Source organism: Poecilia reticulata, linkage group LG1 (genome assembly GCF_000633615.1).
Source record: "Poecilia reticulata strain Guanapo linkage group LG1, Guppy_female_1.0+MT, whole genome shotgun sequence".
NCBI classification, from domain to species: domain Eukaryota; kingdom Metazoa; phylum Chordata; class Actinopteri; order Cyprinodontiformes; family Poeciliidae; genus Poecilia; species Poecilia reticulata.
In genome coordinates this window covers 25,349,641-25,364,134 of record NC_024331.1, presented here as the reverse complement: position 1 = coordinate 25,364,134, position 14,494 = coordinate 25,349,641, and the positions used below count along the sequence as shown (strand labels likewise).

General features: G+C 39.1%; 1 protein-coding gene across 3 annotated transcripts in view; it reads right to left on the bottom strand.

Moving 5' to 3' along the window:
* Nucleotides 1-14,494, bottom strand: part of LOC103467636 (myosin-9-like) — a 34,212-nt gene that overhangs the window by 11,609 nt on the left and 8,109 nt on the right. For 2 of the 3 annotated variants that reach the window (XM_008414202.2, XM_017307067.1), the window contains 19 exons: nucleotides 14,072-14,165; nucleotides 13,607-13,627; nucleotides 11,938-12,030; nucleotides 10,491-10,554; nucleotides 10,263-10,361; nucleotides 9,283-9,426; nucleotides 8,684-8,779; nucleotides 8,525-8,601; nucleotides 8,250-8,444; nucleotides 5,508-5,681; nucleotides 5,223-5,396; nucleotides 4,024-4,138; nucleotides 3,192-3,376; nucleotides 2,977-3,098; nucleotides 2,228-2,297; nucleotides 1,985-2,145; nucleotides 1,778-1,886; nucleotides 737-868; nucleotides 447-653 (listed from right to left, as the gene is read on the bottom strand). In XM_008414202.2, coding sequence (XP_008412424.1) covers nucleotides 447-653; nucleotides 737-868; nucleotides 1,778-1,886; nucleotides 1,985-2,145; nucleotides 2,228-2,297; nucleotides 2,977-3,098; nucleotides 3,192-3,376; nucleotides 4,024-4,138; nucleotides 5,223-5,396; nucleotides 5,508-5,681; nucleotides 8,250-8,444; nucleotides 8,525-8,601; nucleotides 8,684-8,779; nucleotides 9,283-9,426; nucleotides 10,263-10,361; nucleotides 10,491-10,554; nucleotides 11,938-12,030; nucleotides 13,607-13,627; nucleotides 14,072-14,165 — 2,332 coding nt within the window. The remainder of the gene's footprint in view (nucleotides 1-446; nucleotides 654-736; nucleotides 869-1,777; nucleotides 1,887-1,984; nucleotides 2,146-2,227; nucleotides 2,298-2,976; nucleotides 3,099-3,191; nucleotides 3,377-4,023; nucleotides 4,139-5,222; nucleotides 5,397-5,507; nucleotides 5,682-8,249; nucleotides 8,445-8,524; nucleotides 8,602-8,683; nucleotides 8,780-9,282; nucleotides 9,427-10,262; nucleotides 10,362-10,490; nucleotides 10,555-11,937; nucleotides 12,031-13,606; nucleotides 13,628-14,071; nucleotides 14,166-14,494) is intronic. The other variant, XM_008414211.2, reaches the window with a different exon arrangement.

Sequence of the window (14,494 nt, the reverse complement as noted above, 5' to 3'; positions counted from 1 at the left end):
AAACTATAGTCAATTAGTCATCAATTAAGTGGAGTATTGTACAAATATATACATTTTGGATTCAATTTTAAAAAATCCTTTGTATAAATGTTATATTCAGAACTTTAAGCGGTTTAGTTTTAGCTTCACCTGGTTCAAATTGTGTAAAAATAAAAATCTCAAGTTATGCACCTTTTGCTATCCAATTATTAATCAGTTGATCCAAAATAGATCAGATTTTCACACGCTGATGAATAGTTTTTAGCTGTAGATGCATCTTTTGCTACAAATGATCAAGATTACAGTATAGGCAATAAAATGCTTTTATTTTAAAAATAAACTTATTTGCATCATTTAATGTACCTCTAATATTGCATGAAGACTAGAATTGATTCCCAGAATAACTCAAATGACCGTTGGCTGCAGCCCTACACATAAAGGTGTAGCATCCATTCCAGTCGACTGACCGTGATGTTCTGCTGCATCTTCTTCTTCTCCGTTTGCATCTGCACGACCCTCTCCTCCTCCTCCTCCAGCCGGGACTCCATGTCGTGCAGGATCTCCTCCAGCTCCTGCTTCCTGGTGGCCAGACGGGCTCTCATCTCTTCAGCCTCGGCGCACAGCTCCGTCTCTGCCTGCAGCTGCTCCTGCAGGGCCTGCTTCTCTGCACTCAGCTGCACAGAGCCACGTCAGACAGTTTAACGCTCGCAGGCTCTTCTGAATTAAGAATAAACTTCAAGCTATTGCAAAGACTCACCTGTTGCTGCTTCGCCTCAAATTCTTTGAGCTGCTCCTCAACTTGGATTTGTTTCTCCTTCACCTTGAGCAGCTCCTCTTCCTTAGCCAGCATCTCCTCCTCCTGCCGAGACACTTGCAGCAGAGGCTTCACCTGGAGAGAAATATTTAAAACTTTAAAAATGGATAGTTTATGCAATACAGGGTCATAAAAAGTTTCAGTTTTAGTATTACACACTTTAAATGTCTAGATTTTAACACCCAAGCCTGTATCCTCACAACTTTGTTCAGAGCAAAGTGAACCGTATCGATTTCTCGATTTGCTTTTTGTCGTCTTCCTAAAATAAACATCCAAGTCAGGGGTGTTCAACTGACGGCTCGGGGGCCATTTGCAGCCCTCAGGACTGCAAATGGTGGTCCATGATTACCAATCAAGGACCACCAATTTTGGGTGGTCCTTGATTACTATTCAAGGATAGTATAAATTTAAAGTTTTTTACTGATGGCAGGCTGTTAAAAAATACAATAAAAAAAGCAAAATGTAAGGTGCAACGCAAAGTATTCATCCAATTGTTTTCAATTTAATGTAATTAATAGCTACCAAAAACATCCAGTGACTTTTACTAAAATTCAGACGAAGAAACAAACAAAAAAAATCTGTTTCTTGTTGCTGAAAAGACAAAAACGCATATAGTGAAATATGATCAACCTGGAAAATGTAGGATTTGCTTCGTTTTTCTTTTAAATTTGACAAATCTAGAAAACACACTTTTCTTTGTCCTCTACAATAACTTGCAGAAATCTGTTTGCTTTGCTTATTTCATTAAAATATTGAGTTGAGTTTATTGTTTATTTAGCAGGAGGAAAATTTGTTTTTGCAGTTAAAAAGAAAAATTATCACAATTTTTGGAATAGTTTCAACTTGACATTTATGCCCCATGTTACAAAAAGTTTGGATACCCCTCCAACACTAAAAGTTATTTTCACCAAGTGATTTTAGCTAAAAAAAATAAAATAAAATAAATATCTTGGACCTTTAAGAAACCGTTTCCATCAATCTCACCTTGGTGAAAAGCCTCCACCACTGCCAGTTCCTGAGTTTGAGGTAAGCTGCACAGTTTCGCTGGATGACTTTCATGGCAGTGAGCTGCTGCTGTCGCTTAGCGAAGGCTCTGGGATTATAAGTGGAAACGTGACGTTACTGTTCAGTAGAACGTTAGAAAGCAGAAGTATGTAAAGAATTACAGTTTAAATATCAATGTTTTCTTACTTTCGGGCTACATATCCTCTGCACCAGGCCTGGAAACTCATGATCACATCAGTGATCTTCATGTCTCTCTCCTCCTCCAGGTGAGCCAAGACTCCAGCTCGGAAGAACACTTTACTTTGGCCGATTCGGTACAGGTTGGGGTCCAGCTCCAAGGCTTTAATCTGTTTGGGTCAGGATGCACGGAGCATGAGCTAACTGATGACATTTTAATAAACCGCTGACATCTGAAGCTGGAAACATTACCATGAGCACGCAGGCTTGCTTTCCATCCATGAAACCCTTTGGGATGGCATTTGGAGTGAGGATTTCATACCTGAAACACAAAAATAACCGGAGTCTTCATGTTAAACACAAGGAAGCCATTTCAGATGTGCATTTTGATAAATACTAGCAGATTTGATCAATTAGTACAATTTTTGGGGGTTTTGAAGATTTAATTTTTGGAAAAAAAAAATCTTTTTTTGCACTCCCTGGGTTTCATAGTTCTAACTATGCTAACTATTAGTATCAGGACTTTGAAACAATTGAAAAAGCAACCATTTCTATAAAAAAAAAAACAACAACATGGATTGAGCTGGTCACATCAGATCTCAAAGTTTTTTTCCCCTCATTAAAGAGGACTTAAAATTTTACCAGAGCGTCTTAATTTTATCTTTATTCTGACAATATGATTTTATTCTAGTAATATAAATTCTTAGTCTGGTCCAAATATGCCATATTGTCCAGTATTACACCCAATATGTCTTATAGAAGGAGTGATTGAAATAAGCCACTTTTTCGGAAATATTTTTTGTTTGTAATCTTTTTTGAGGAGGTAAAACATGTAAAAAAAAAAAGAAAAAAAGAAAAAATTAAAATCGGATGTAGTATGAAAGATTTTTTAAGCTACATCACACAGACATTCCCAACCTAACCCTGTTTATACACCAAAACAATAAACATGTCTAATTTAACAGAGTGATAAAGTCAAAACATTAAAGTAAATTTCCAACCTCTGTCTGAACTCCTGGAAGACGATCCGGTTGGGGAAGCCCTGTCTGCAGATACGAATTCCCTCCAAGACTCCGTTACAACTCAGCTGGTCCAGAACCAGGTGAGAGTCCAGTTTACCAGCCTGACAAAAAAAATAAGAATCACAACTGGGCTTGGATTTGTGCGTAATCATTAGTGCAACACCTGGAGAGCTGCAAAAGCAGCAACGTCGTACCTTCTTCTCGTGGTTGGGGATGATGCAGCGCACAAAGTTGGGGTTGGTGTTCCTGAGCGTGGTCATGAGGTTCCCCAGCTGCTCCTTGTACAGCTGGCCCACCGTGCGGAACATGCCTTTACGCGTCTTAAAGGGTCCCGAGTCGGACATTCCTGCAACCTTATCCAGGCCAACGATGCGGTCCACTGGGAAATCACAAAAACATGCAGAAATATAAATAAATAAAACGCAAAGTTTCACTTTTACACAAATAAAACATCTTATTTATTTATTTTAAAGTGGTTAGTGACACATTTTGCGATTTTTTCCTGAGTTATTGGAGAGATTAGGAACTCGTGAAGCACCAATCACTGTGCAGTAACTGGCAGATGGTTATTCACCCAAATGAGTGTCTGACGTTGTTGTACCAAGTTGTAACCAATAAGAAAATTAAACTGCAGTTTCACCCACCAACCTGAGCACTGAGACAAGTTTCAGCCCAAGTATTGCAGAGTTAACAAATTTACACAAAAATATCAATTTGCACAGAAATAAATATTTGACCCTTGGGGACCAATTTATACATTTTATCTGCAAAAAAAAAAAAAAAAAAAGATTTAGGGTTTAGTTAGTCTTTAGCTTCCATAAGAACACATATTTCTGCATTTAGACATATTTCCAAACAGTTGAATTTGTCTTTGCTGACAAAGCAAAAGGAGGCGAGGTAACTTTTGAAAAATTGACCAGCCAACATTTTCAGCAGTCAACACCAGAGTCTTTAAACTGAAAGGTCTGAAGTTCACTCAATGTGCAGCTTTTAAGTCAAAACAATGAGGCGTTTCGCTCAGCTGACCGTCTCTCCAGAGGTCCCCAATAAACTTGTCAGTGGACTGGTTTAGCAGGGTGGCCACACACTCATTCAGGGGGTCCATGTTTTTCATCAACCATTCGTTTGCCTTGTAATCCACCTGCAGAGAAAACGTTTGGAGTTAAAGAAGAATTATCTTTATCCCTGCAGTCAGTTCCTGTCATTAGATTAATAAATCCTCTCACTGTGGGCGAGAAGTCATGAACCGTTACCAGAATATGCAAAAAAATAAAATATAATAAAGGAACTACGAGGATACATGATGGATCAAGTCTGTCAACCTCTGCAACCAAGAGATCAAATATATCAGACTTGCTTTTCAGTTTGTACATGAGCGCCAAGGAGACCGATTATTAAACACCTAAAATAAAGATTTTGAAAAGAAATCTGTCAACTAAAGTGGTGATATAGTTCTTGAAGTATTAAATGTGGGTCAAAGGTGACCTATTATGCTTCTTTGAATAGGTTAGGATATTAAAATAAAATGCGCTAAACAAAATGGATTCATTACGTTTCTGTCTTGGATAATTGGATTTCAGTCTGCTCACTTCTACGCATTTTGAAATCCTTTCAGAATGAGCCGTTTTAGGGCCTCGTGTCACTTTAAATCTAAATAAGCTGCTGCTGGAAATGCCCCCAACTCAATGTTTACACTTGCAATTGGAAACAGATGTGCCATTATACAGCCATACATCCACGAAAAGCAGAAGTGGAGCCTTCTGCACAACCAACAAGAATGCAGCAAGTGGTTTCTGGATGGTAAGTCGACAACACTTTTGTTGTCCAGCAGCCATTGTACAGCACGTGCAGCAGTAAGACCAGCTGACCAAATGTTCTGGAACGCTGCTTGGAGGCTAGGTGACAGGCTGACCTTCACTGAGGTTGCTAGGTAATGGCGCAGTGCTCATCATTTGAGACTAAACTGAGGTTTTTGAAAGGGCAAATTTTCCAGGCACTAACAAACATTGTTTTCTGTCAACACTCTGGCTGTTTTTAGAAGCCGTTTAAACCAAAGTAGAAAAACAAAAACATGAAAAAAGTAAATTTTGCATATTAGGTCCCTTTTACGTTAGCCAATTTGATGAATCGATCTAATCTAAAAAGGTTTATTTTTAGGCTTCTGTGTCAAGTTTGCTCATCTTCAGCTAAATATTTGGTGAAAAAGAACAAATATAAGATCGAACCTTTCCTGCGTAGTGAATAATGCAGAAATCTGCATCATCTTTGAGTTTCTTGGGTTTAACAAACTTCGGATTAGATCCCTGCTCCTGAGCCAGCTTCTCCACAAACGACTTGTCGGTGGCTTTAGGGAACCAGCACTCTTCGTCCAGCAGGGCCAGAACACCTGGAGGACCATTCTGGGACAAAAACGGAGAGGAATCTTTACCACGGCTACACATGCTGTGGTTTCTACTGCTACACTGAAAGTAACTGTGCAGTCAGTTTGATTTCAGGCAGAAAAGTCATACAGGTTTTTCTATGAGGTCAATGCAGGGCTGCAGGTCCAGGCCGAAGTCGATGAAGCTCCACTCGATGCCCTCCCTCTGGTACTCCTCCTGCTCCAGGATGAACATGGTGTGGTTGAAGAGCTGCTGCAGCTTCTCGTTGGTGTAGTTGATGCAGAGCTGCTCGAAGGAGTTCAGCTGCAGGAAGGAATTAAGTTGGTTAACTCAACTGGGCTGTAGACTTACAGTGCAATAAGAAAACAATATTTTCCCCATACTTTGTGTAGACGGGTCAATATGAAATTCAACAGGATTCATCCTTCTAGGGCTGGGATGATTAATCAGATTAACGAATCAATTGTACAATCCTGTTAATTATTACGGTGCGTTAACACCAAACACATTGAGCGCATCAAAAACGCGGCCGACGCTTCAAGTTTGACGCGTGTGCACTGTGAATGCAGACGCTTGACATTTTGCTCTACACCTCGTGTCTCACACGTCAGGCGCGTCTAGTTTACAGTCAAGTCTATGTGGAGGCGCGCCGAGGGCGCGACAGACTCGTTCTAGTCGTCTTGTCGGACGCTCTTGACGCATCAAAACGGTTCAAATGGCGCCGCTCTAGACGTGTAAACCCACGCCATGACGGGCCCTCGATGCATCTCCACTCTGAATGTAAACTAGACACACCTGAAGCTCAAAACCCGTTTTGTTGTGAACGCACAACTTTGTAAATGTTCTAGCAGAATTCCACGTGGCATAGATTCAACATCTCAGCCGTACATCTTTGAAAAGCAGAAGTGGAGCTTCCTGCACCAACAACAAGAATGCGGCAAGTGTTTTCTGGAGGGTCAATCAATAAATGTCCTATTAAGCACCTTTTGGTGTCCAATTATTTATCGGTTAATAAAAAGAGAAAATAAATTGGCCCTGCATCAACTACGCTTAGTTAAACAGAAATAACAGTTTTTCACTCGTTTACGTTAGAAGCATTTTCAGCTGCAGATGAAGTGTTCACTAAATAAATGCCATTTTAGGCAATGTTTTATTTTACAAAAAGACTTTAATTGTTTGCATCTTTAAAATGTTTAAATGAAAAGAAAAATTGCAGAATGAGATTTTTTTATCCTATTAATCATAAGAATTTATAGATTAATTTATTACTAGAATAACTGTTAGCTGTAGCCCTACAGCAGGGGTGTCAAACTCCAGTCCTCGAGGGCCGGTGTCCTGCAACTTTTAGAAGTGCCTCTGCTGCASCACACCTGAATAGAATAATTAGGTCATTAGCATGGCTCTGGAGAACTGAGAAGGTAATTAAGCCATTTGATTTAGGTGTTTTGTACCTGTGGCACATCTAAAAACTGCAGGACAGCGGCCCTTCAGGACTGGAGTTTGACACCCCTGCCCTACAGCTTTCTGTTCAAGTTCAGACTGCATGAACGTTTGTGTCAGACCAAACCACTTAACATGTTTTTGTTTTGAATAGATTTGGATGAAATTAATTAAATGACACCAGATAGTTGAATTTGGGTGAAGATGGTTGAGGTTTTTTGTTTTCATCATCCAGGTTAACAGTCTTGTTAACATGAAGCCATTTTATCCGACTGAGCTGTGGGAAAACGTCTTTAGCTCATAAAGCAAATCGGCTTGGCCCAGGCAGTCAAACAACTCCATGTTTAATCAACATCCAAGTCAAAAGATCAAAGACTTTGACCGTTTACTCATTTTGCATGACCTTAATGTTGATTTACTTCAGTTTAATTTTTTTTAATGTTCAGCCCATCTAGAAATCTGAAAGTTTGACATCATGGATTTCCATCTGTAACAGCTTTAAAAAAAAATAGATTTAAATGCTCCGATTCCCTGCAGAGAGATTAACATAAAAGATTTTTGTTTTTGTGGCACAAAAGTGAAGCCTTTTTTTCTTTTCTCCATCCGACTCCTGGTGTTTAGGCTGTGGGTGGGAGCAACACCATCTTGTTTGCAAATGTTTGTTTGTAGTTTGCATGTGAGGTGATACCTGCACATAAAGTATTAATGATTAAACATGAATTCTTTATGTTTAATCATAAAGTATTAAACAAAACTTTATGATTACGTCTGGGAAGAATTGAGATCCAATTTTTCGCCATGCGGACCAAAAACTGCCCAGTTAAAAATACTTACAGGTCATGAATATTCATCCTCCCAAGATAAACGCATGTAAAATGGTCAATGTTTTCCTTCAAGACGAACTAAGCACACGTTTACTGATGAAGTCGTCTGGGTTTTATAGACAGGAATCTAAAAGGTCTGAATTTAGAACATGAGTTTATTCAACTCAACTTATTGCTGTACTTAATTAGGGTTGATTAATATGATGCATCCAAATCTGCTTTTGAGTCAGAATTAACGCATATTCATGTTACATTTCCTGTTAAATTAAACTGCAGAAACATTTTGCATTTAAATAAGATTTGTTAGTAAAAGTCCTACCCCCATCTTGAATTATATGAAAACTAAAAAAATATTCCACTAAGTAGCTTTTTAATCCACTCGATTGATCAAGATAAAAGCAGATCAGCCATAATAAGTCAAGTTTTTAGCTCCTTTCCTAAAAATAATCAGGAAAGCTATGTTGTTGCATGTAAGGTAAAAAGAAATTTGTAGGTTTTCTGCGTTTATATTGTTAAATATAGAATAATGTGCCAGTATTTTTAATCAGATAACCAATTAGTTGGAGCCTTAATTCATACAAAAAAAAAAGAAGTGTCAGGTAATTACTTCAAAGATCTCAAATCCAGCGATGTCCAGGATGCCGATGAAGGACGCTCCCTGCCTCTTCGTCTTGTCCAAAGCCTTGTTGATCCTGATCACCAGCCAGCGGAACATCCTCTCATACGAAGCTTTGGCCAGCGCCTCAACGGCGAACTCTGCCTGCTCCTGGGTCTGGGCCTTCTGCACATAATCCCTACCGACCTGAAGACAAAACCATAAACCTTCGTCACAGAGAGGAGCCTCAACGACTCCGTCACGCCACAGGAAGCTGCAGTGCAGACCTTGATTCTGGGAGACAAGATGGCTCTGGTGAAGTCGGTCACGTTGATGCCCAGTAGGTGGCAGACTTTCTGGGCAGCTGGGAGGGAAACATGGCAGAGATGCAGGATGAACTTTGACGGGAATAAAATGAATAAAACCTGGTGGAGGTGGAGGCGTACCGGTGTCGTCAGGCATGGACGCCTGGTCCGAGTTTCGCTCCTTCTTGAACACCATGTTCCCCAGCTGCAGCACGGCGGAAATCACCTTCAGCATACCTGAGAGCAAAACAACCTGCTTGGTAATCAACAAAAAAGACAACATACATTTATACATTCACAATTAAGCAGAGGCGGATAGTAAATAGTTACATGTTTGAATATTATTTTACCTTTATTGTAAAGGTAAAATATTATGAACAGCAATAGCACTTGACAAAATGTAATATCCGTTTTTTAGAATTTCACACCTGTTGAGTACGTTGTGTTTTGATGATGTAAATCACTTTATATAGCACTTTTCAACAACAAGGCGGTTTAAATAAACTTGGACTCACTGAGTAACTGTTGCTACTCGGGTAAAATCTCTGGATACTTAAATGAAAAGCAAACATTTTAACCCGTTTATGCATTAATTATGATCCTTTATGTCAGGATTTCAGGACATCTCTGGTTACTCTATCCTCCTCTGTAATAGTCAATCTGTTGGGTTAGAGGTAAAGACTTTCAAAGTTGACAACTTTACAGAAACGTCAGTGTAAAAAATAATAATTAAAAAGTACCATTAATTTCCTCTTCAGGGATGCTCATGATGTTGAAGGCCTCCATGGTTTCGGCCAACATTTCCTTGTCCGTCTGCCCCGGGACGGTCACTTTTCCGTTGGACAGGAAACGGTACTTGCTGTAATCCTCCAGACACAAATCAGCTGCAAAGGGAGCAGAGATAAACATCAGCTCATCTCATTGTCGTAAAGTGAAGGAGGAATCGAGCGACTACATGCCTGGTCCAAAAATCAGACACGATTCACCTTCTAGAGTTTTAAATCTGGAGATTTAGCCTTTTGAAAGTGCAGCACAGCTTGCACAGAAGGGTTGCGTCACACAATTTCCTGCCAGTTGTAGCATTATTTTAATACAAATACTTAAAGGGACCTATTATGCAAAATTGCACATTTTTATGCTTCTTTTTGGGTCTAAACAGCCCAGCTGGTTTTTTTTGGCGTATGGAAAATGAACCGTTTCAAAAACCTTCCACTGGGCCGTTACCTAGCAACCCAATTGGAGTTCTAGCACATTTGGTCAGCTGGTTTTAAAGCTGTACAACGGCTACTGGAAAAGTGTTTTGTTGTCGACTCGCTATTCAGAAGCCACTTGCTGCATTCTTGTTGGTTGTGCAGGAGGCTCTACTTCTGCTTCTGGTTGCATAATTGATCTTCAGTTTGCAGCTATTTTCATGTGACTGTAAAGAGCATGTAAAGTGACGAGAGGCCCCAAAACAGCTCAGTACAGGCAGAACAGATCAGACTTGAATCCAATTGTGTGCAAACCCCCCCCCCCCAATAACCAAAACTTTTTGCATAGCCCATAGATCTCAACCTGCTCAACGAAGCACCTTAAATTAAAATACAACCAGAATCTTAATCCTTTTGCCTGTAAACTAGTTCCTCAGAGTCTTGATCTCGTAATTAGCACGTTTAGATAAGTTATTTTGAAACTTCCTCTTCATTTTACTGCACTCCTGCTCTGACTACCAAGTCCTCACATCGCATTTTGTCTCCGGCTCCCGTCAGCATGTAGTAGAAGATGTGGAAGGTCCTCTCCTCTTTAGCTTGTCTGATGGCTCGAGACTTCTCCAGCAGATCTGAAGTTTCAGTTAAGGCACAAACCAGTATGCACCAGTTACTTTTCAGGAAACCATTGTTGTACATTAGGATAAGAGAAATGGCAAACTTCTTCCAGATTTCCATCCAAATCTCAGTGAAAAGGATACAAGTTTCTATGTTGGCTCCAACGATGTAGCCATTGACGTCGAAGTTGATTCTGATGAATTTTCCCTTTTCACCAAAAAAAGAAAAAAAAAAGACCAAAAATGCAAACATTGCGATTTATATTCAGTACTCAAAACAAAAATAAATAAATACAATGATATAGAAATACAAGTTTAAAAAATAAAAAATAAATAAATCAGCTCACTAGTGGGGATACTCTGATAATCCAGGTTCCTCACAATAAATACAGACATAACTCAGAATAAACCGTCTAATTAACCAACACTTGCAATTTTGTTGATTTGACCAGGATAGTTTGCATGAATAGGTTCAAACGAGCGCAATGGTGGAATTAACTTTTGACCATTTTTAACCCTTATAAAACTCAAACAGAGCTCAGGTCTCCCTTTTCTTACAATGTTCTCCTTTCATGAGTAAATCTGTTTACAAAAGTCTTAAAGACTTCTAGTGTCAACTTTGGCTTAATTTTGCTGCAAAAGAGTCAAAGTTTCCCCTGAAACCCAAAGCTTAGTGACAGCCATGTGCATCTTCATGCATGCACACATCTGCGGTTGTGGGATACGAGTAAATAATTTAACAATTGTTTTAAACTTATAAGCTATAGATTTAATACATCAACCATTAAAACCTTTAGATTATTGCAACATGTTTCAACGTTTGGGTTTTGTTGAGGCTGAGCCTGCTGCTGGCAGGGCTGAGACTGAAACCACATCCTTAATGCATTCAGTCACTTTAACCGCTTTCTCTCTGAACATCATATAGTCAAGTATAGATGTTAAGTTTGCTAGCAAAGATTAAGAGCAGCCACAATTAAATGTAGTCTTACTGAAAAATGTCTAAAACTGTATAAACATGAAAATGTTTTAGGTGATTTTTCTATGAAATTCAACTAAATCATTTGGAGAAAATGACCTCAATTTGGATTTTTTGCAGCATGCATTAAAATACTCAAACAAAATGCAGCTGGAAGCTGAAATTCCTCAGTAAAATGCTACTTGACACCCTATTGGCTGGCATTTTCAAAGCAACCAATCCAGAAGCACCATTTATTTTCCTTGGTGCTAATTGGCTGAAATAAAACTAGACATTAGTTTCTGTGGAAATACAGAGATGGTTCATTATAAGGTATGTTTGCCGTTTCAAAGGATTGCAGCAGACATTTATAAATGTTTTTAGAAGGTTTTTGAGTATTTACACAACTAAACCCTGCGGATAATGTGTGTCCAAGGTTTGTTGATTTATCTCTACATTTTAAAAGTTTTTCAAAAAAATCTCAAACAAGAATTAGTGTAGGTGGTGAACCGTGATCAATTAATTCATTTTCAGGGTTAATTGGTTCAGCTGCATCACATTTCTTTTTAATAACTTGGAGGTAAAAGTAGTTAATATGGCAGCAAACCGATTTAGCAGCCTTCAAGTCGTGCTTACGAATCTAGAGGAGTTGTCGTTCTTGACGGTCTTGGCGTTGCCAAAGGCCTCCAGGATGGGGTTGGCCTGCAGCAGCTGCTTCTCCAGCTCCCCCTAGTGGAGAAGAGACAATTGCACTCATTTTGTCTCAACTCGAGCAGGAGAAGCACAAACTCTGCAAAGCTGCACATCCTTCATTGTCAAAAATGCATCATAGAGGACTTTTCCTGTAACTGATTTCTTGTTCACTTTCAAAAGAAAGACCTAAGGCGACGTTATTGCCCAACCAACCACACGCAGGCACACGCAAAAATACAGATCCTGCACATTCCTGCATGCAGTACATTCCCGCAGAACAGCAAGCCTGCTCAAGCTTCAAGCCCCTGTGAAGCCGGCCCTTTCCATGCAGGCACACACAGCACAGGCGACGACATAACCAGGTTAGCACAGATGGCTCAACATAATGCAAAACAATACAAAATGACAAAAAACAGACTGAATGAGAACAGCTGCTGGGTGGAGTGAGAAACCCAAGCAGCTCTACAGTCAAGCCAGTTAAGTGTAGAGCAAGAAACTGAAGCAACAGAGCCACACAGGCAGCAATGCTAAAATGTTAGCACTTTAAATTAAAAGCAAATTCATTTATGCTTTAGAAAAAAAACAAAACTTTGAGGGCTTAAAGAAAACAGCTCTATAATGCAAAAATAATATTTTGGATCTAGTTTCTAGCTCTATCTTTGTGCACTTGAAATAAAAAACTTTTCCCGCGCAAAAAAATATTAGCTCGTCTTGAGCCAATAATTTCATATTGATGAAAAAGTTCCAGTTCGACTTTCAGATTAGTTCACTTATGAAATGGTAAAAAAAAATTAATAAATCTCGCTATAAGTGAAATAATATGCCAGTAAAACTAGCAGGCCTGTCCCAATAAATCAATTTATTGCATGATAAGTTAAAAACAAGCTGTATAATTTCCATTTGCATGGTTTATCGTTTCGCTTTATACCAAAAAACTGGACGACAAAAGGCTTCAGTTTGGCTTCAACTGGCCTTTAAAGGAACATTTTATTTACAGTGACTTCATAATTTATTTTAACGTTTCAGTTTTATCGAATTGAGATTTAAAATGTCTTCCAGTGTTAAATGTCCATTAGAAGCTTATTGATGTTTGAGGATGTGTTCTTGCATTATTACTTGAAAATGGTCTCAAAAACAAGATCATCGTTTATCGTAATAACTTCTGAAACAATTTATCATCCAGTAAAGTTTGTTATCCTGACAGGCCCACGGTCCAGTAAGTTCTTTATTAAGATTAAGGGATTTATGACTTAAAACTCTTATATCTTACTGAAAAGTTACTTGTAAGCCAGTTTGTGTTATTTCAAGTGTAATAAAATATTTACACTAAAAACTAGACCACAAACGCTTGGTAATTTTGAGGGTTTTTTTTGTGTAAACCATGAGTAACAGACATGTTGTGGTTTTACAAGGAACTGCATGTCACATACTTCCCTTTCTGTACAAACGTGAGAGTTTTAACACCAGCAGAACATTCTGTTTTTCACTGATTAGACTAAAAACTCAATAAAAATAAAGTGTCTGAATCACAATCTGATCCGCTTCCATGACACCAAGGACAGATGATTTATTGTTAGTATGGACACAAATGAAGCCAGAGAGATGAACTCACATGGGACAACACAGCACCGCCCTGGAGGGAAGACAGAAAATTCAACACTTTAGAAACATTGTAGGTCAGATATTACATCACAGGAAACCTGGTGGCAGCAAATGGCTGATGGCAAAATGATTTACAAAACGTTTCATGTCAAGTCTTGTCAAACATCCCTAAAGTAGAGTAAGCAGCTGAGGTATGCGTGAATGAAGATGAGCGTTCTGCTCCGGTTCGGTCGCTGGAGGACTGGCGGGCGTGTCGGGGCCTGAGGCAGGAATGCACCGCCGTCGCCCCACCGCTCGTTAAGACGCATACCTTCACCGATCTGGACTAAAATGGAAATCCACCAAAAACAAGATTGTGGAAAGATCAAGAAGCTGATGAGCTGGAGAACTGGGGCGTTTCCACTCTCACTTATCTCCCACTGTTAGAAAAGAAGAATAAAACAACAAAACAAATATGTCTGGGTTTCAAACCAACCTGGTCCTTCTTGAACTTTGAGGATGAAGCGACATGAGCAAGATACTGAATGACCTTCTTTGTATTCTCCGTTTTCCCAGCTCCCGACTCGCCACTGCAGAAAACAAAACAAATGCACATCAGACACAATTATTTATAAGTAGTAAAAAGTAATGCACTAAAATGCCCATTCAGAAGGTGAAATGAAAAGATACAAGAGGCTATGGAAATCTAGAAACAAGAACTTGAAATATTTGGCATCACCAAACATGAGAAACTTAAATGGATTCACAAGCCGCTTTGAAAGTTCAGTTTTTAATTAGACAATAAATCAATATGTTGTGATCAGTATCAAAAGATAATATGTTAGAGAATATTTAATAAATTCTACAAATTCCTATTCCAGAACCGCACGGCATTCTGGGAGATGTAGGCAGAGGAAAG